This window comes from Lithobates pipiens, unplaced genomic scaffold (genome assembly GCF_037356315.1).
Source record: "Lithobates pipiens isolate NorthernLeopardFrog02 unplaced genomic scaffold, aLitPip1_a1.2 Scaffold_27, whole genome shotgun sequence".
NCBI lineage: Eukaryota > Metazoa > Chordata > Amphibia > Anura > Ranidae > Lithobates > Lithobates pipiens.
In genome coordinates this window covers 215,523,340-215,545,688 of record NW_027507788.1, presented here as the reverse complement: position 1 = coordinate 215,545,688, position 22,349 = coordinate 215,523,340, and the positions used below count along the sequence as shown (strand labels likewise).

The 22,349-nt window shown below is 43.6% G+C and overlaps 1 protein-coding gene across 12 annotated transcripts in view; it reads left to right on the top strand.

Moving 5' to 3' along the window:
• The window catches only part of CAMTA1 (calmodulin binding transcription activator 1), a 2,106,456-nt gene that overhangs the window by 1,665,780 nt on the left and 418,327 nt on the right, over nt 1-22,349 (top strand). For all 12 annotated transcript variants that reach the window (XM_077458256.1, XM_077458247.1, XM_077458246.1 and 9 more), the window contains exon 6: nt 21,322-21,475. In XM_077458256.1, the coding sequence (XP_077314382.1) occupies nt 21,322-21,475 (154 nt within the window). The remainder of the gene's footprint in view (nt 1-21,321; nt 21,476-22,349) is intronic.

The window sequence follows — 22,349 nt, the reverse complement described above, 5'->3', positions numbered from 1 at the left end:
CTTTCTTTATCCTTTCTTTATTTCCTTCTTTCTTTTTTCTTTCTCGTTCTTTTTGTTCTTCTCTCTCCTGTCTTTCTCTCTCTCTCCCTCACTCCTCTCCCCTCTCTCCCTCACTCCTCTCCCCTTTCTCCCTCACTCCTCTCCCCAACTCTCCCCTCTCTCTCCCTCACTCCTCTTCCCCCTCTCCCCTCTCTCTCCCTCACTCCTCTCCCCTCTCTCTCCCTCACTCCTCTCCCCTCTCTCCCTCACTCCTCTCCCCTCTCTCTCCCTCACTCCTCTCCCCTCTCAATCACTCTTCCCCTTTCCTATCTCTCTCTCTCTCCCTCACTCCTCTCCCCCCCCTCTCTCTCTCTTCTTTCTCTCCCTCTCCTCTTCTCTCCTCTTCTCTCTCCCCTCTTCTCTTCTTTCTCCCCTTCTCCTCTCCTCTTCTCTCCTCTTCTCTCTATTTCTCTCCCCCTCTGTCTCTTTCTTTCCCTCCTCTTCTCTCTATTTCTCTCCTCTTCTCTCTCTCCCCTTCTCTCTCCCTCACTCCTCTCTCCCTCTCTCCCTCACTCCTCTCCCCTCTCTCTCCCTCACTCTTCCCCTTTCCTATCTCTCTCTCTCACTCCTCTCCCCTCCTCTCTCTCTTATTTCTCTCCCTATCCTCTTCTCTCTCTCCCCCCCCCCTTCTCTCCTCTTTCTCTCTCTTCTTCCTCTCCCTCTCCTATCCTCTCCTCTTCTCTCTCCCCTCTTCTCTTCTTTCTCCCCTTCTCCTCTCCTCTACTCTTCTCTCTCTCTCCTCTTCTCTCTATTTCTCTCCCCCTCTGTCTCTTTCTCTCTCTCCTCTTCTCTCTATTTCTCTCCTCTTCTCTCTCTCCCCTTCTCTCTCTCTCCTCTGACTTTCTCTCTCTCCCTCACTCCTTTCCCCCTCCCTCTCTCTCTCTCTCTCGCTCCTTTCCTCTCTCTCTCTCTCCTCTCCTCCTCTCCTACACTGACAGTTTTTCATTATCCCTTTCAGCTTTTATTTGGAAACATGAAATTATTATTGAGCCGTTTTAATTTTTCGTTGTCGTTTCAATTAATTGAAATTCCTCTGTCTGAAGGAGTGTGTGTGATATGCAGAGCGGCCTTTCTTGTTTTTTTCATTTAGCTGATAATTCTCCCTATTATAATCGCTTGTTGGAAAGGCTGCAGCGTCCCGTCTCATTAGTAGTCTCTGTCTCCCTCCATGTCTGTCTGTCTGTCCTCCTCAGCTGCTGCCTCATCCATGAATGTTGGGTTTGGGATTTTGGTAGGTCTCTAGATCTGTTGATATTTTAGTTGAGACGCTGTGCTACAAGATCTGATTGGTTCAAAGAGGACGCCCCTGGATTGGATATGGTTGAGAGTCCAGTTCAAATTTTTCTTATAATCTTGACAGTAAAAATGAGGAGACCCAAAACCGCATTGGATACTATCTGCATGGAGTTTGCATGCTCGCCCTGTGCTTACATGGGTCCCACCCCCACCCCACACACTTCAAAGGCAAGCTTGAAGATTGATTGGTTCCCGTTGAAACTGGTGTGTGCATGTGGGATAGGGTTCCCTCATTTGGGACACCGCTAACCCTACTTACATTCCACATTTCATCCATTTACTGGGTAAACAGATCGAAATTACACCCACTTCATGGGTTGGTTCTTCCCAGACCCTGCCCCGAAATTTGTAGGGACCACCCTTCACATCCACTTTACAGGTTGGTGCCACACAGACCCACCTCTAAATATACAGGAACAACCCACTTGCTGCTCCAATCACCACATTGTACGATTTTTTTTTTTGTTATTGCGCATGTGCATCAAATCAAGGTTGATGCTGCGGTCATAGGTTGATGAGATCCTGGGGCATGGTCCGGGGCACAACATTGGCAGGACAGAAAGTCAAAGAGTGGGACTGTCTAGCCCAGCCTTTCTCAACCTTTTCAACACAGAGGGACACTTAAAATAGTTCTCCGGTCTCGGGGGAACCCCCTGCTAAAAATGAGAAATCTACAACTCATGATACATTAGTGTGATGGTCAGTGGGAAGAATGGTCCTTACACTTGTGGTCATTGGGAAGAATTACCTTCTTACAGATCGTTAAAAAGATCAATGGTGTGAGTGGGAACTTATCTGAGAGGCAGAAATGGCCCAATGCTGAAGGAAACCCCAGCAACCTCCTGGAGAAACCCTGGTTGAGAATCACTGATCTACGCAAATCATGTTCCAAAATGGCAGGGACTACCCTTCATGTCTGCTTTGCGGATTGGTCTCACCCAGACCCTGCCTCTAAATATTTGAGGACCCCCTCTGATCCCAGCAATATATGCCTTTTGAGTTACTGCGTATGTGCAGTACATCAAATTAGATTGATGCTGAGATCCCGGGACGTTGCTCGGTATCAGTGGGACAGAAGACCAAGATGCGGGACTGTCCCGGGAAATCTGGGACAATTGTCATCGATGACAGTGCTCTCTCCTTGTATCTGGCAGTGCCGGGACAAGGTCATCTAGAGCCCAGGGCCAACATGCCAAACTGTGCCCCCCCCCCTCCCCTCGAAGATGTTTATTATGTGTCAGCAAAAAACTAAACTGCATGCTCCCCCTTAAGCATAAATCTCCCCTTCCTCCCAGTACAAACCCATCCCCCTGCTGAATCCCACCTCCTGGCACAAATCTTTGCCCCCCCCCATCCCCCCAGATTAAATCCTCTCTCTCCCCATATGACCCCAACACAAATCCCCCCCCCAAAAAAAAATAAAACTTGCCCCATCTATCACAAATCCCTCAAATTTCACCTCTGAGCACAGATCCTCTCCCCCCTCTCCAAAAAACTCCCCCCTACTAGCACAAATACCCCCCAATCCTCCCATTCCCTACTAGCATAAATCCCCCCCCCCCCCCCCAATAAAAAAATTCAGATTTTAGCACAAATCCCCCCTCTCCCCCACCATATTACCTTTTCCAGCACAAATCCCCCCTCCTGGCATAAATGCCCTCCAAACATCCCCCCAACAACACAAATCATCCCCAAATCACTACTCCTAGCACACCTCCCTAAATTCCCCTTCCTAGAACAATTCTTACCCTCTGCCACCCACCTCAATCTCCTTGTGGTGCCCCCCCCCACCCCACATGATACCACAGTGCCCAGGGCAGGCATCCCTCCTGCCCACCCCTTGTTCCGGCCCTGGTATCTGGTATCTTATCTCAACAGCTGTTCAGAGAGAGAGCCGGAGTAATTTGTACTGTGCCAATGAAAGCTCCTTTTTGTATCTTAACTGCAAATCTTGGTATTTAATACAAAAACAAGTATATGGAATACATGGAGGTGCAAGCTAATGTAAATGTCGCCTCACAAATATATGAAAACTCAGCAATGTCAACTCAGGATATACGCTCACTATAAATATACTATGCTTTGTATCTAAGTAGCATGTTAATTACGGAGAAATTATGATGTATGACTATTTGGTAGAATCTGGCTCCCCATTCACAGCTCTGTTGATACACGTGACCTCACGCGTGTCGTCGAGGCCTTTTTTTTTTTGCATTTTGCGTCTAGTAAATTCAGAGGGGCCATCGTGCGTGCCATTTGATTACAGGTGTGCTGACTGTGAAATTGCGTGTTGACAAAAGACGTCGCCGAGGGCAGTCCTCCCACATTATAATGTTTGCAATGTTAAACGGCAGTGCCACACTCCGAGAGGATGGAAGTCCTGCGTCAGCAGCCTCGGCTCGGCCAAGTGTAAATCCCTCACTAGCTAGCCTAAGATTGCAGGACCCAAACAGAGCGTGGCTGCTGTAAGCACTTAAAGATCACCTGTACTGCAGGAATAAAGGCGCCGCGAAAGAGGAGGTAGATGCTGTGTTTGGTTCTTGCAGCTGTCAACGGTTTAAAGCCCACTACTAGTCCCATGTACCTCAAGAATTGCGTATTTAAACCCTAAAAAAAATATATTTTATATACTACAGCTTACCAATCCTTAGAGGAAGTGAATGCATTTTTTTTTTCCAGCCTGTTATTTCTTTATTTTCACTTGCCAATAACCCACTTCCTGTCCTAGGGTGACACAACGCTCATTTATTGTACATCAATGTAGGAACAACGTTGTCACCCTAGGCTGCTCATTCCCATTTTGTACTTCAGGGTGGCTTGCCAACACTTGCACCCTCATCCTGTGCCCATCACGTCATTATTAGGGAATGTGCACCTGTATATAAAACGTGGGTTCATGAGAAGAGAGCCACTGGATGAGCTGCATGGACATTAAGAAAGGGAACACTAAATATGATAAAATACCAATAAAAAAAAAAATATATATATATATATATATATATATATATATATATATAGATAGATATATATATATATATATATATATATATATATATATATATATATATACTATATCTTCAAAAGCATTGGCACCTACCTTTACACGTGCATGAACTTTAATGGCTTCCCAGTCTTTAGTCCCTAGGGTTCAATATTGAGTTGGCCTGCTCTTTGCAGCTATAACAGCTTCAACTCTTCTGGGAAGGCCATCCACAAGGTTTAGGAATGTGTCTATGGGAATGTTTGACCAATCGCATTTGTGAGGTCAGGTACTGGTATGGACGAGAAGGCCTGGTTCGTAGTCTCCACTCAGAGGTGTTCTATCGGGTTGCAGGCCAGTCAAGTTCCTCAACCCCAAACTCGCTCATCCATGTCTTTAGGGACTTTGCTTTGTGCACTGGTGTAAATCATTTGGTGGAGGGGGGGATTATGGTGTCGGGGGTTGTTTTTCAGGGGTCGGGTTTGGCCTCTTAGTTCCAGTGAAGGGAGCTCTTAAGGCGTCATCAGCATACCATACAATTTCATGCTCCCAACTTTATGGGAACAGTTTGGGGATGGCCCCTTCCTGTTCCAACATGAGTGTGCACCAGGTTCATAAAGACACGGATAAGCGAGTTTGGGGTGGAGGAACTTGACTGGCCCAGAGAAGCAGGCTCTGAAGGTGGGCTGGGACTATATTTATTTCTGGGTCATGTCCCACAGTGGAGGAGGCCAGCCTGGGGGGGGGGGGGGGGCACACTGCCCTCTTAGGCTGCCATAAGGAGGCCTCAGGTGGGCGACCCGAGGGAGGAAAGCAGAGACTCAGGTGCTTAGAAGAAGCTGACTACCACAGATCTGTCTGGTATCACTGGAGGGCTTCACTTGCAAGATTGGAATGAGGTACCCATGTGTCCTTGGGTCATGTGAGTGCAGACATTGCTGGATCTTGGGGACCTTGTGCTTTAGCTACCCCTCTGGTGCCTAGTTATAGTCAGCTGTGGGTCTGTTAAATGGGTCACTGGTGTCCTGAAGAGCTCTGTCCTGCTACCTTATAACTTAAAGGGACTTTGCTCTACTGGCTCCATTACTACTACTACTACTTAAGCTAAAAGGAAGATTAAGTCCTCAGTGTACATAGTTCTTATTCTTGGAGTATCCCACCACTTCCCTCATCCCTAAGTTCTTCAAAAATAAAAACAACATTCCCTAGACTGGTCTTTAGAGAAAGAGTGAATGAACTAGTTGTGTGCCTGGCTGCGGGGCTGAAGTTGGACAAGTAAATAATGCTGCCCCTACAGGAGTATAGCTACATACACTACCTTTATACACACAAGAACATTAATGGCACCCCAGTCTTAGTCCGTAGGGTTCAATATTGAGTTGGCCCGCCCTTTGCTGCTATAACAGCTTCAACTCCTCTGGGAAGGCCGTCCACAAGGTTTAGGAGTGTGTCTATGGGAATTGACCATTCTTCCAGAAGCGCATTTGTGAGGTCAGGCCCTGATGTTGGAGAGGAAGACCTAGCCCCGCAGCCTCCACTGTAATTCATCTCAAAGGCGTTCTATCGGGTTGAGGTCAGGACTCAGTGCAGGCCAGTCAAGTTCCTCCACCCCAAACTCGCTCATCCATGTCCTTATGGACCTTGCTTTGGGCATTGGTGTGCAATCATGTTGGAACAGAAAGGGGCCATCCCCAAACTGTTCCCACAAAGTTGGGAGGATGAAATTGGGCAAAATGTCTTGGTATGCTGACGCCTTAAGATTTCCCTTCACTGGAGCTAAGGAGCCAAACCCAACCCTGAAGAACAACCCCCCACCATGGTCCCCCCCTCCACCAAATTAGTTGGACCAGTGCACAAAGCAAGGTCCATAAAGATATGAATGAGCGAGTTTGGGGTGGAGGAACTTGACTGGCCTGCACAATCCTGACCTCAACCTAATTGAGCGACTCTAGGGATGCTATGAAACTTGAGCTTCTGCTGGATCAACAATGCTTTTTTAAGAAATGGATCTTCGGAGGGGAGGGGTGGGCAATGCTGAAAAGAACCAAGGCTGCTTTGAGCTCTCTTGCCATTTCAGACATCAAATGACACTAGAGAACTAGTGAGGACAATTGTCGACAGCAAAGAGCCTACAGTTAGTGTATTTATGGATTGTTTCTTTGGTAGTTCCCCTACCTGAAATATTGGATTTCCGGGTCACCAAAAAAAAAAAGTGAGCATGCACCATTTTTGGTGTGTTCATGAGCCATTCATTTAGAATGAGCTGTCTTAATACAATGCATGTTGATCTCTGCCAATGCGTATGCGTTATTGCACCGCATCCCAGTGTGAATGGGCCCTTTATTTTGAAGGGCATATACATTTAATAGGCAGTTGGCAATGCTCCTATGTCACAGGGCAAATGCTGGCGTTTTCCAATCCCTTACTTAAAGTAAAAAAACACTTTTAGTGTGACAGGCAGAACATTTATTTAGGATCCCAAATGTCATTGCATGTGATACTTTATTCTCCTAATCTATCCTCGCTGGGCCTCATCAAAGTGTCAGAACTAAGAGCAAGCGTTATTTCCCACCGGAGCCAATCAGATACGACCCGCTCTGCTAAATGACACTTGGAATTGGAAAGCGTGAAAAATAACCACTCAGCTTTAGGGAAACCATCATGGGCCTTTCCTACTGATACTTTAATATGAGGCCTACAGCTTGGCCAAGGTAACATTCACCTATGAAAGGTGGGAGGTCCTAATGAAAGAGGAGGCGTGGCTTGAATGACAACACCTGTCCTCACCTGGTTCTTCTTTCAATATGCTTTCATACAAAATGACAGGTGCTCCTTAATAAAGTGTTGGGGAAAAAAATAGAGAAAAAAAATTATTACAGTGTCTTGAAAAAGTATTCATACCCCTTGAAATTTTTCACAACTTGTCATGTTACAACCAAAAACGTAAATGAATTTTATTGGGATTTTATGTGATAGAGAAAACACAAAGTGGCACATAATTGTGAAGTGGAAGGAAAATGATAAATGGTTTTGAACATTTTTTACAAATAAATATGTGAACAGTGTGGGGGGTACATTTGTAAAGCGCCCCCCTGAGTCAATACTTTGTAGAACCACCTATTATTATTAAATCACAGCTGCAAGTCGTTTTGGGGATGTCTCTACCAGCTTTGCACATCTAGAGAGGGACATTTCTGCCCCATTCTTCTTTGCAAAATATCTCTAGCTCTGTCAGATTGGATGGAGAGCGTCTGTGAACAGCAATTTTTAAGTCTTGCCACAGATTCTCAACTGGATTTAGGTCTGGACTTTGACCAGACCATAACCATAGGCGTGCAAAAGGGGTGTGGCAGGTGTGCCTGGGCACACCCTAATCCTGGAGTTGGCAAACCATCACTTGTGGGCAGGTGATAGGCAAACCGTGATCCTTACTTGCTGCCCCCCCAGAACCTGCAATTTTTGCAATTTTAGGTGCGACTTGCATAGACATCTGTGCATGAAGTCACACAGATGTCAGGAACGTCTGAAATCGCACTGACGCGCGGCTTTAAAATAATGCTACTTCAAGTGAAGTAGTGCGATTTCAAAGTCGCATTCAGCGTGAATGGGGGGGGGGCGCTAAAGGACAGTGTAGAGAGAAATAGGGGGCTGCCATTGCTGAGTCCTGCTGAAAATGCTATTTTCCTGGCTATCTCTTAGTTACTGACCTTAAACAATGATTCCTTACATGCATATGACAGCCTCCATGCTTTCCCAGTATAGGTATCCTTCTACAACATTTTGGATTGTAGGATACCCCCATGCTGTATGTTTTCATCTCTGTGCTGTGGCATTATCGTTCCAAATCGCAGCACCGCATGGCCCTCTTCATCCCTCTCCGTATCCGTATAGTAAATCCTTAACGCTCCTTTCCTATCTTTCGCAGGGCCTGTGTGCCGCATCCTCGCTACCCAGCGGGTGCCCACAAGCTGATCAAATAAATTGATCTTCCCTGCAAGGAGCTTTGATCTGCTAGATGTGCGACCGTATAATTACCACCATTTGCTTTTGCGTTTTCCACCGACGTGACTGTCCTATAGCGATTTAATAATAGCAGATGGGTCTGACAGCCTTATCGCACCGCACTCCTTTTAAAGGATCCAGGCTTTTTACGTACCACCAAGAGCTTTGATCAAGAGGCAGTCCACCTGAGCAATTATTTTTAACGAGGAAATGGACAATCTTAAAGCGACTAATTATTAAGGATCAATGGCCGGACGGCACAGAAGGTAAAGCAATTAATAAAGATTGTCATCTGTGTGTATATTAAATTGCTCTGCCTTGCTTAAGGGACAATGAATATGATTTCAGGAGAAGGAACATGAGCTGCTTCAAAATGAAGCCTACTGGATTTCGGAAATTGTGTATTAGAAGGAAAAGTCTTGCTGTCTGATGGGCGTTAACTACCGAGGGTCTGCCGGCTGAAGAGCTCAGACCACCCCGATGACTCTAAGGACCAAAACTGGAGCTTCACGCTTTTTAGGACCCATTCACACCAGAACGTCATACATACAAGCTACCTTTTGGGACCTCCTTTGTCCCATCCTTGACCCCACCCCTGGTCCCTCCCCTGACCCAGCTTTAAACATGTAATATAATGAGCCATGATAGGTCCTCTTTATGGAGAAATCTCTGGATGGACTTGTGTCTTTTTTCAACCTGACTAATTATGACACCCCTATGACTCTAAGGACCATAACTGGAGCTTCACGCTCTTTAGGACCCATTCACACCAGAATGCCATACATACAGGCTATCTTTTGGGACCTCCTATGTCCCGCCCTTGATCCCACCCCTGGTCCCTCCCCTGTCCCAGCTTTGAACATGTAATAGCATGAGCCATGACAGGTCCTCTTTATGGAGAAATCTCTGCCTTGCTTAAGGGGACAATGAATATGATTTCAGGAAAAGGAACATGAGCTGCTTCAAAATGAAGCCTACTGGATTTCGGAAATTTTGATTTAGAAAGAAAAGTCTTGCTGTCTGATGGGCATTAACTACCAAGGGTCTGCCGGCTGAAGAGCTCAGACCACCCCGATGACTCTAAGGACCAAAACTGGAGATTCGCGCTTCTTAGGACCCATTCATACTAGAACGCCATACATACCAGCTACCTTTTGGGAAATCCTTTGTCCTGTCCTTGACCCCACCCCTGGTCCCTCCCCTGACCCAGCTTTAAACATGTAATATAATGAGCCATGACAGGACCTCTTTATGGAGAAATCTCTGGATGGACTTGTGTCTTTTTTCAACCTGACTAACTATGACACCCCTATGACTCTAAGGACCATAACTGGAGCTTCACGCGTTTTAGGACCCATTCACCCCAGAACATTGTACATACAGGCTATCTTTTGGGACCTCCTATGTCCCGCCCTTGATCCCACCCCTGGTCCCTCCCCTGTCCCAGCTTTGAACGTGTAATAGCATGAGCCATGACAGGTCCTCTTTATGGAGAAATCTCTGCCTTGCTTAAGGGGACAATGAATATGATTTCAGGAGAAGGAACATGAGCTTCTTCAAAATAAAATCTACTGAATTTGGGAAATTTTGTTTTAGAAAGAAAAGTCTTCCTGTCTGATGGGAGTTAACTACCAAGGGTCTGAAAGCTGAAGAACTCAATGACTCTAGGAACCATAACTGGAGTTTCTCACGTTTTTTAGGAACCATTCACACCAGAATGCCATAGATACAGGCTACCTTTTGGGACCTCCTTTGTCCTGCCCTTGACCCCACCCCTGGTCCCTCCCCTGTCCCAGCTTTGAACATGTAATAGTATGAGCCATGACGTATCCTTTTTATCTTGGCTCTATTAGACTCCATATCTCTCCTCTAGCCTCCGAAGCATCTGATCAAACTCAGATTGCTGCTGCTACAGGGCTTTAGAAAGCCCTGTGTTTTTATTTTTATTTTGCAAGAATGAACTGTGAAGGTGTCCGCCCCTTCCCCCCCTCCCCTGTTGAGCTGATAGGGCAAGGCCCAGTACAACAGGACTGGCAGTACTGCCTTATCAGTGGCCCTGCATGTTGGGGAGGTACTAAAGTTTTTTGGAACTTCAGTCCCCTCATTTGTGATTTTTGCAACTTCAGTCCCCCCTTTAGTGGCTCTGGTGCTGCCATTATGGCACCAAAGAGCTCTGTTTGACTTTTAGATCCTGGCAGAGCCCTTTTGCTCATCTGTGCGCGTGCAGGAGATTTCCCATGCATGCCCAAACACAGCAAAGGTTTGGGACCTCCATAATGGCTGCCTTTGCCCATGAATGAGAAAACATGCACGTGCATAGATGTTCGGAGACACTCGACCATGCACAGACATGCCACAGGGCTCACTCGGGACCTGAAGCCTGAATCGTGCAGAATCCAGGAAGGAATGGAGGGTACAGATGTCATTCTCGCCTAGGCAAGAAATGCAGAAGTGCTGCTTTGCAACACAAAAAATCTCCTAACAATAAATAATATATATATATATATATATATATATATATATATATATATATATACATACATACATACAGTATATATATATATATATATATATATATATATATATATATATATATACACAACTGTGAAAGAGGGAAGGGGGGAGGAGGCAGGTCAATACGACACCTAGTTAAGGATGCTTTAAAAAAAATAACTCTTCCAAGCACTTTTTACATTTAACCTGACCTCCAAAAATAATATAATAACATATAATAACATAAATTACAACAGCCTACCTACCTGTACCATTTATAAAATGCAAAAGGTTCCCTCTCTGGCTAAACCCCTCAAAAATTCTCATGAGCCAAGGCATCAAGTTGTCTATGACCACCAAACTTTGGTTTTGCCCTGCAGGGGAGGGACTTACCAAGCCAGGGCGGATCTTAACCCCAGGGGGGTGTGACCTCACAGATAGGACCCACCTCTATAGACCCATCAGCCCAGCAACCAAACATTTCTGATTCTGTATAAAATTCTGCAGTATTTCAAATTGCTGTTTCTGTGATTTTAAAGGCAATGTCTCCTTTTCATTCAGATGTAATAATAACATAAAAATACTTATTTCTAAAATTACCCGCTATTCAAGAAATAGGTCTGTATATTTCTATAGCCATAAAATGTCGCTGATCCGTGAAAATAGCTGCAAATCAAATATTGGAATAGAACGGTGGATTGGTAAATGGTTGCTCGCTTAATGAAGGTTAATTGTGACCCAGTCGCAGAATTTTAGAGGAAAGTGTTTGATCGACCGCAGTATTACAAGTGGAATTTGTATAAACTATTCACTGCAGGATATATATATATATATATATATATATATATATATATATATTTATATATATATATATATAAATATATATATATATATTTATATATCCTCAGCTTCATCTAGTTGCCAAAAATGCATTATATTTTCTCATTGAGGCATTTCAGAAAGTTATACCACATTTTGGCCACTAGCTGGAGCTAGCGATATAGAAACCAGTCTATTAGAAGAAAGACAGGGACATTTGGTCAGCTTACATGCATGCTTTTAGCATTCGGACAACAAATATGTTTTTTTTTAATAGAACCCTATGTTTGTATAACTGCCTAACTTGGAGCTCCATGTTTTAAATGGCTGTTTTTTTTCTAGCCAATGCTTCTGTAGAAATGGGTGCAAGTCATCTCACGTTTAATGTTTTCTGAACGCATGTTAAATGCAGGTTGCTCCTGATTCTAGGGGCAATTTATTGGCCTTGTATCCAGAGTTTTGCTTGTTGCTGTTCTATTATTTTTCTTTTTGATTCACTGAATAGAAAATAAATAAGTTGTTCTGCCATGGAGCTATGAAATGTGGTTCCGTTGACTTTAACCTCTTGTTTCTTCCATTTAACTGGCATTTTGCAGCAGCTGAAAAATATGGAAAACCATTGAATGGATTATACAGCTGCAGAAAAGTTGTCTTAAAATATTACATTTACAAGCCCCGACAAGGTATATCTTCCAATTAAAGGATTAGCTTATCTGGAACTATTATTTTAGTTTTAGGTGGATGCCGATTGGTAGATTCCTTTGTCTTGTGGAATCCGGCAGTAATGGCTTCTTGCTGGAGATGCTGCTCCCACCAAATCCCACTATGTTTAATATCTCGACCATCAACCCAAGCTTGCAAATTTACTTAACCTGAAAATTCCATCCCTCCGACCCAGCCAGGTACCTCTATATTACTATGCTACAACACAGTATTTCTCAACCGGGGTGCATTCCCTCATGACCCAATGTGCCCTGGATCAGTGTCATGAGTTGCCATGGTGCGAATGGACTGCCTGGCAACATAAAAAAAAATAATTAATTTAATGCTCTAAGGCACAGCATCATTCATTTTTATGGTGTTGGCAGCTGACCTACTTGGCAAAGTATGACACTGATTCCAAGGCAGGTGGGATGCAAGACTGCCCACACCTCCTACAGACCTGCTCTAACTTCTCCCTCTGCTGTGCTGTTGGAGCTACAATGTAGAACTCTGATAGGAGGGACTGTGTGATGGAGGGCCCTCTGGTGATGAGAAGACTCTGTGATGATGGGGAGACTAAGATGTGATGGGGCTGTCATGTATAGGGGATGTGAAGAGGGACCTTTGGCATGATGGCAGGGGGGGCACTGACACGAAGAGGGAACTCTGATGTGAAGGGGACCTTTGATGTAATGGGGGCTTTTGGAGTGATAGGGGGACCTCTGACGTGAAGAGGTGACCTCCATGTGAGGAGGACCTTTGGTGTGATGGGGGAACCTCTGATGTGATTGGGGCTTTTGGAGTGATGGGGGGGGGGACCTCTGACATGAAGAGGTTTCCTCAATGTGAAGAGGACCTTTGGAGTGAAAGGGGAACCTCTGATGGGATAGGAGCCTTTGGAGTGATGGAGGAACCTCTGATGTTAAGAGAGGACCCCAATGTGAAGAGGATCTTTGATGTGAATGGGGGGCCTTTGGAGTAATGGGGGGGGGGCTCTGACATGAAGAGGTCACCTTAATATGAAGAGGACCTTTGGTGTGATGGAGGGCCTTTGGGGAGATCGGGGGACCACTGATGTAAAGAGGTGACCTCCATGTGAAGAGGACCTTTGGTGTGATGGGGGAACCTCTGATGTGATTGGGGCTTTTGGAGTGATGGGGGGAACCTCTGACGTGAAGAGGTGACCTTAATGTGAAGGAGACCTTTGGTGTGATGGGGGACCTCTGACATGAAGAGGTGACCTCAATGCAAAGAGGGCCTTTGGAGTGATAGGGGAACCTCTGATGGGATGGGAGCCTTTGGAGTGATGGAGGAACCTCTGATCTTAAGAGGGGATCCCAATGTGTAGAGGATCTTTGATGTGAATGGGGGCCTTTGGAGTGATGGAGGAACCTCTGACGTGAAGAGGTGACGTCAATGTGAAGGGGACCTTTGGTGTTATGGGGGAAACTCTGATGTGATGGGGGCCTTTGGAGGCAATAGAGGAACATCTGAAGTGAAGAGGTAACCTTACTTAATGTAAAGGGGACCTTTGGAGTGATGGAGAAACCTCTGACGTGAAGAGGTGACCTCAGTGTTAAAAGGACCTTTGGTGTGTTGGGGGAACCTCTGATGCCTTTTGAGCGATAGAGGAACCTCTGATATGAAGAGGGAACCTCAATGGGATGGTGGCCTTTGGGACGATAGAGGGACCTCTGATGTGAAGAGGGAACCTCAATGTGAAGAGGACCTTTGGTGTGATAGGGGAACCTAGGATGTGATAGGGGCCCTTGGATTGATGGGGGACCTCTGATGTGAAGAGGGAACCTCAATGTGAAGAGGACCTTTGGTGTGATAGGGGAACCTAGGATGTGATAGGGGCCTTTGGAGTGATGGGGAACCTCTGATGTGAAGAGGGAACCTCAATGTGAAGAGAATCTTTGGTGTGATGGGGGAATCTAGGATGTGATAGGGGCCTTTGGAGTGATGGGGAACCTCTGATGTGAAGAGGGAACCTCAATGTGAAGAGGACCTTTGGAGTGATGGGTATGCATCGTTCCTGGCTCAGGTATCACATTGATAAGTAGAATTTCAATTTTAGACTGGGGTACCTTGAGATTCTGCATAGTGTTCCACGATTGAAAAAAGTTGAAAAACTCTGCGATAACATACCTTACAAAGCCGACAGGTGGGTCAGATTTTACAATGGTGGCAGCCAATTGCCAAACCTAGGACCTAGGCCAAAGTAACGGACGTTAAGAGGAGCCAGTAAATGATTGAACCTGGCATCCATCCATCACCTGACACCTTAAAATTTAGAACATTCTTAAAAGTTGTTGAGAAATGCGGACCATCCTCATGGGGCTCGGTATTTATATATTTATTTTGTGCCATAAATCCGCCATTGTTTAATTCGCCGGTTCAGCCGCTGGGAGATAACAGCGCTCTTAAAAGTTTCCAATCTACTTGCCATTTATACGGAGAGCGCTGGAACCTTCGAGGGGAGAAGCAGCGGCGTGACTGTGTGCTGCCTTAGGAAATAACAATGAATCAAAATGCCTTAACTGATTATGGAACACATTTCTTGTGGTAATGTACCATCCAGGCCTTCAAATAGCAGCCATTTGCAGAAATGTCGTTTTCTCGGATTGACGGGTAATAGTGGAAGCGCTTTTCTTTGGGTCTGTAACACAAATAATGGTTAATAGCAGTTTATAGAGGGCTCCTGTCTTAAGTCTTTTAGCGTGCCTCCTCCCTGCTAAGCCAGTGATGTGATGTTTGACTTGATATATAAAAGGGGGGTATTTAAAAGGGGAATTATCAGCTGTTTGGTTTTGCTATATAAGGGGGAAGAAGAGCAACCAAAACAGACTTTCTAACCTGTCTGGGTTATCATTGGTGGTCGGCTGTTGGTGTCTGTGGGCACCCCTTGACATGAGGCTGTCTTCTTGTCTACCGAGCAATTTTTACATTGTTTTGCACATATGTTAAAATCAGAATTTTTTTGCTAGAAATGACCTTAAAGTGGTTGTAAATCTCAGACATGAAATATGAACAAAGCACATCCCTCTATAGTGTGTACTTGCCCCAATCCAGAGCACTAAGTGTCATTTCTGTCTGCTGTCCCCTTCCTCTGATATCCTCATGAATCACTTCTGACAAGTTTTCCTGACGCCAAGAGATTAAAAAAAAAAGTGACAGGGGAGGGATCTCCAGCACACCGCCTGTGATTGAAAGCCTCAGCTCTGTTCCCGTGTGCTATATGAAGGGGGGGGGGGGGTGCCCCATCCCTCCAATCAGATCTCACTAAGCTCTGCAGAGTGTAACTTCAGCTCCCCACCCCCTGCTTTCTGGAAGCTCAGACAATCTGTATAAATTCTGCACTTTGAACAGATGTAGGGGGGGGGGGGGCTGCAGATAAACAGGTACAGCATATGTGGGAGGCTTTGTTTGAATTCCATATATCACCTGAGGCCAGTGACTTTACTAGCTATTTGTAAGGATTTACAATCACTTTAAGCCCCTCCAATATATAATTTTTTATTTATTTATATATATATATATATATATATATAAAATATATTTTTCTAAAAGCAGAGACCTTTTAGAATAAAATGGTTGTAGTTGCCATTTGTTATATCACACAATATTTGCGCAGCCATTTATCAAATGCATGTTTTTAGGGGGGAAATAAACTAAAATTGTTTTTAGTGCAAACAAAAAACACACTATTATACCCAAATAGCTGGGTAGTTGAATCGAGCAAATAGATACCAAACACATCAAGCCAAAAATTGTGTGCATCTGTGAAATCGCCCAAACAAATGTGGTGCTCATAATTGTCCATAGGTGACGCTTTCAAAGCTTTTACACATTTAGATTTAGTTAGGAATAATGGCAGTGGAATTATTGCTCTCGCTCCAACGTTCACCTCAATACCTCACATGTGCGGTGCAATTTATAATTCATGCATATGCGTGCTTTCGCTCTGCTTTTGCATTGGGGTGTGTACGGGGGGGACAGGAGTACTTTTATTTTTTTTTTAAATGTATTATCATTTTTTTACACTTTTTTGTTTATTTAAGCTACCTACCGGGCACTTCCACCCCCTTCCGCTCCAGACCAATTTTCAGCTTTCAGCACTGTCAAATTTTGAATGACAATTACGCGGTCATATAACACTCATATGACATTTTTATAATTTTTTTCACACAAATAAAGCTTTCTTTTGGTGGTATTCAATCACTGCTGGGTTTTTTATTTTTTGTTTAATAAAGAAATAAAGACTGAAAATTTTAGATTTTTTTTTTTTTTCATAGTTTGTTATAAAATTTTGCAAACAAGTAATTTTTCTCCTTCACTGATGGGCACTGATGACGCTGCATTGATGTGCGCTGATGAGGCTGCACTGATGGGCGCTGATGAGGCTGCACTGATGGGCGCTGATGAGGCTGCACTGGTGGGCACTGATGATGTGGGACTGATGGATGCTGATGAGGCTGCACTGATGTGCGCTGATGAGGCTGGTGGGCACTGATGAGGCTGCACTAATAGGTGGTACTGAAGGACACTGATATTTTGCAAAGAAGTAATTTTTCTCCTTCACTGATGGGCACTGATGAGGCTGCACTGATGTGCGCTGATGAGGCTGCACTGATGGGCCCTGATGAGGCTGCACTGATGGACGCTGATGAGGCTGCACTGATGGGCGCTGATGATGTGGCACTGATGGATGCTGATGAGGCTGCACTGGTGGGCACTGATGATGTGGCACTGATGGATGCTGATGAGGCTGCACTGATGTGCGCTGATGAGGCTGGTGGGCACTGATGAGGCTGCACTAATAGGTGGTACTGAAGGACACTGATATTTTGCAAAGAAGTAATTTTTCTCCTTCACTGATGGGCACTGATGAGGCTGCACTGATGTGCGCTGATGAGGCTGCACTGATGTGCACTGATGAGGCTGCACTGATGTGCACTGATGAGGCTGTACTGATGGACGCTGATGAGGCTGCACTGATGGGCGCTGATGAGGCTGCACTGATGGGCGCTAATGAGGCTGCACTGATGTGTGCTGATAGTCTGCACTGGTGGGCACTGATAGGCTGCACTGGTGGGCACTGATGAGGAGGTACTGATGAGGTGGCACTGATGGGTGCTGATGAGGCTACACTGATGTGCGCTTATGAGGCAGCACAGAGGGGCACTGATAGGCTGCACTGGTGGGCACTGATGAGGAGGCACTGGTGGACACTGATGAGGCTGCACTAATAGGCGGTACTGAAGGACACTGATTCACAGCACTGATGGGCACTGATAGGCTGCACTGGTGGGCTCTGTTGGGACTGCACTGATTCTCAGTGTAGATCTCCCTTTTAGAGAAGCTGATTATTGGCTCTCTTCTCCTCTCCTCACGCTGTCAGCATGAGGAAAGGAGCGCCGATAACCAGCTTCTGTTTACTTTGTGATCAGCTGTGATTGGACACAGCTGATCACGGGGTAGAGAGACGGGATTGGCTCTTTACCTCAATCTGTGATCAGCAGTCTCCTCCGTACACTATGATCACAGAGCACGCTGCCTGCACCCAGCCGCGGGCACAGCGGGCACAATCACGGGACGCTGTAGCCATCATTTGGCTATAATGCGGTTCGACAAGTGGTTACATTTATTGCTATCACAAGGGGGCTAAAGAACCCCCTATGTCATAACACAGGGCAGTTGTCAGGTTCTCTCTATGGAGACATCAGGCATCTATTAAATCCCTTGTATCTCCCCTTCTCTCCAATGCAGCTAATCAAGCACAGATCGTGATTGTATCAGCCAAAGAATAAAGATGAAATATTGCAGCTTACCAGTCCTTAGATGTGGTGACCACATTTGTTTTTTGTTTTTTTTCAGACCAAGCACATTTTCTGTAAATTGAGAAAAATATCTGTTGATCCTGCCAGCAATGCAAGTCCTTGGTTACCTCCTGATATCTCACATTGTGTTATTAGCCTTCTCAGCTATCTTCTATGAACTACTGGAGCAACTCTCCTATATAGGATGGAGATATGGCGAGAAGGAGGTGTTTGTAGTCCAAATCCAGGGAGCAGCCTAGGGTGACAACCCTGTTCCTCCATAAATACAGCGTAGTGAGCGTTGTCACACTAGGACAGGAAGTGTGCTACTGGCAGGATCACCAGTTGGAAATAAAGGAGAAAAAAAAGCCTAAAATAGGCTATAAAGGCAAAGGACCAACATGACAGTCACCAGGCTCCCTCCTATGTTTCATTAGTGGCGGGTTTCCTTTAAAAGGTAGAGATCTCATCATACCTAAAAAAAAAAAAAAAAAAAACTGTTTTGTTTTTATTTATTACGATCTACTGATTCCTATATTGATCTGTCATATAATATTTCAAATAGCAGCAGGCTGTCACACTGAATAATTTGCCGTTGCTTCAGAAACCGCGCACTCCCGTTTGTTATTAAAGACCCCCCCCACCGCCATCGCCGTGGCAACCAACGAGTATAAACGATTATTGTGCCAGCCTATTAAACGGATTTAATTCAGCGACAGTAAACATTCGCGGTGGTGTTTGCGCTAATGAAGCCCGTGTCAGTGGGAAATAATTATGGTGGATCGCTATTTTCGTTAAAAAGTGGGTGCGGAGGAATTAAGATAAGTGGGTAGTCAGGGGTTAACGCAAAGTAATAATTATCTATAATTTTAGCTAAGAATTTGGCGAGAAGTCATTTGGAAAATGATGAGGTGGTGTTTTCTATTCCACGCTCCGAATCTTGGATCTCTTCCGCGCAGCGCTGTGTGAGTGGGTGCAAGTCATTGAAAACCATCCAAAGTATCTAGCATCTCATTATATATACAATATATATATCTATATATATATATATCTATATATATATATATATATATATATATATATATATATATATATATATATATACATATATATATATACATATATATATATAGTGTGTATATATGTATATATATATATATATATAATTGTATTATCATAATTATAGAAAAAATAATATATATATATATATATATATATATATATATATATATATATATATATATATACACACACATATACATTTATATACATCATATATGAGCAGGGCCCTCTGATTCCTCCTGTATAGAATAAATTACAAGACGAAAGCTATTGGCTACTGGCCTCTTTATAGTCCCGTCGCATGTGTTCTACGACACCGCGTTCAGAACGATCGGATTTTCCGACAACTTTGTGCCGACCGTGTGTAGGCTAGACAAGTTTGGGCCAAAATCCGTCGGAAAAAAATCAGACGGGTTTTGTCGTCGGAATGTCGACCGTGTGTACAGTGCATTATAATGTAGCTGCCTGCCCTCATGTTTGTGAAGTGCTGTGCAAACCATTGGAGCTTTTAAATCCTGTACAATTATAATAATAATATATTTTATTTATATATATTTTTTAAATAGTATAATAATATTAATAATAATAATAATAATAATAATAATATATATGTACTATTTATAATAAAACATGATATATATATATATATATATATATATATATATATATATATATATATAATTAAATGTTTTATTATATATAGTACATATATATTATTATTGTTAATATTATTATTATACTATTTAAAAAAATATATATATATATATGTATATATGCATATATATTATTATTATTATTAATGTATGTTTATTTATATTTATATAATTTTTCTTCTCTTAAAGTCTATGTACAACATAAAAACAGGACATATATGACGCTGTGTGTCACTGGCATTAAAGTATAACTAAAGGCATTATTTTCCTTTCTTTTTTTCATTTTGGATAGAGTAGAAGGGGATTACAACATTTGTCAGATTTTATTGCTGTCTCTGCCTCCGTTAGGGAGATTCACCGTCTCTATTTGTTTCTTTTCCCCATTTTCACCAAGGGTGGCAGTGATAGAAAATCCCACATTTTGGGTTGAGGTCAGAATAGGATGGAAGGGGAAATCTTCCAAATGGGTACTAGTTCTGGTGACCCCAGGGGAGGGATTTCTTCTCACTTCCTCTTTTGCCTCTTGGACAAGATGTGAAGGGCAAAAAAATGACAGTAGTTTTTTTTTTTTTTTTACTTTAGCACAGAAACTTTTTTTATCCTGATTTTTTTTTTTTTTGTTTGTTTGTTTTTTTACTTTTGGAAACCTATATGAATAAAAGTTAACCGTTGTACTTTGGCAGTATTATATGTTTTGTCCTAACTTTTGTAACCACCATTTTTGGTCTGACAAATATTGTAAAGACTTCTTCTATTGTCTGGAATCTGTGACAAGTCGTCTCTTGAGAAACTGGTTCTTTGGTGCGGTTCAGTTTTTTTCTTCATGATTGTGACAGGATGAGTGCTGGATTTGGTACAACTTTGGCGGTGCACTTTTCTGAATGTGAAAACCCTTCGAAGTGTTTAAAGTGAATATTCTGTAGGACAGCCATTCTCAACCAATGTTCTGTGGAACCCTAGTGTTCCTCCAGAGGTTGCTAGGGGTTCCCTGTGCTGTGGCTGATTGAACTCCCAGCTTATGGTGCCTACATAGTTATGGGTCCAGTGCCACTTAGCAGAGCCAGCTACTTAACATCAATAATCCTTTTAGCTGTCTATAAGGGTGGCATACTGACCACGACTATAAAGCTGGCCTTACATGGATCGAAATTCGGCCTGTTCAGCCGGGACAGTATCTGTGTCATCTATGGGCTTCCTAAGGTTTGCCTTCTTCCTGATGACCACCAATGCAAAGGGCATATTTCCCATTGATCACCATTGAATTAGTCTCCCATTTTTCCCACTGACCACCATTGAATTGGTTCCCTGAGACCTGGAAATTATTTTAGGGGTTCCATTGGGGTAAAAAGGTTGAGAAAGGCCGTTGTAGCATATTAACATTGTTTTTTTCACTCTCATTGTAGATCTTATGTGGAAGACCTTGAAATAATTTTGCATTGCGTTTCCTTCCTAGAATCCTGACATCGTATTGGTGCATTACTTGAACGTCCCGGCCATAGAAGACTGCGGAAAGCCATGTGGACCCATTCTCTGTTCTATCAACACAGACAAGAAAGAGTGGGCAAAGTGGACCAAGGAGGAGCTGATAGGCCAGCTGAAACCCATGTGTGAGTAATCGATTTTTGAAACGCTACCTACATACAATGTCATCAGTTATAAATGGTGGGGACTGATAACACATGAATGTCCAAAATAACTCTTCAAAGAGTCATCTGTACCAACCCCTAGTGACTACAGCCTTGTCCTCATTTCTATCATCTTTACCCTAAACCTGACCATGTCTAATTGGCTTCTGGGGGTCTCTACCCTTTGTGCCGTATTATTACCTTATAGTTTATATTCCCATAAAACCTGCCCTGAACCTGAGTTACCTGACCATGCCTGATTGGCTTCTGGGGGTTTATACCCTTTGTGCCGTATTATTACCTTATAGTTTATATTCCCATAAAACCTGACCTAAACCTGACCATGCCTGATTAGCTCCTGTGGGTTTCTACCCTTTGCACCTCATTAACTTATAGTTTATATTCCCATAAAACCTGACCTAAATCTGACCATGCCTGATTGGCTCCTGGGGGTTTCTATCCTTTGTGCCGTATTATTACCTTATAGCTTATATTTCCCTAAAACCTGACCTAAACCTGACCTTGTCTTGATTGGCTCCTGGGGGTTTCTACCCTTTGTGCCATATTATTACCTTATAGTTTATAGTCCCATAAAACCTGCCTTAAACCTGACCATGTCTGATTGGCTCCTGGGTGTTTCTACCTTTTGCAACACATTAACTTATAGCTTATATTTACATAAAACCTGACCTAAACCTGACCACGTCTGATTGGCTCCTGGGGGTTTCTTCCGTTTGTGCCATATAATTACCTTATAGCTTATATATCCATAAAACCTGACCATGTCTGATTGGCTCCTAGGGGTTTCTACCCTTTGCGCCACATTAACTTATAGCTTATATTTCCATAAAACTTG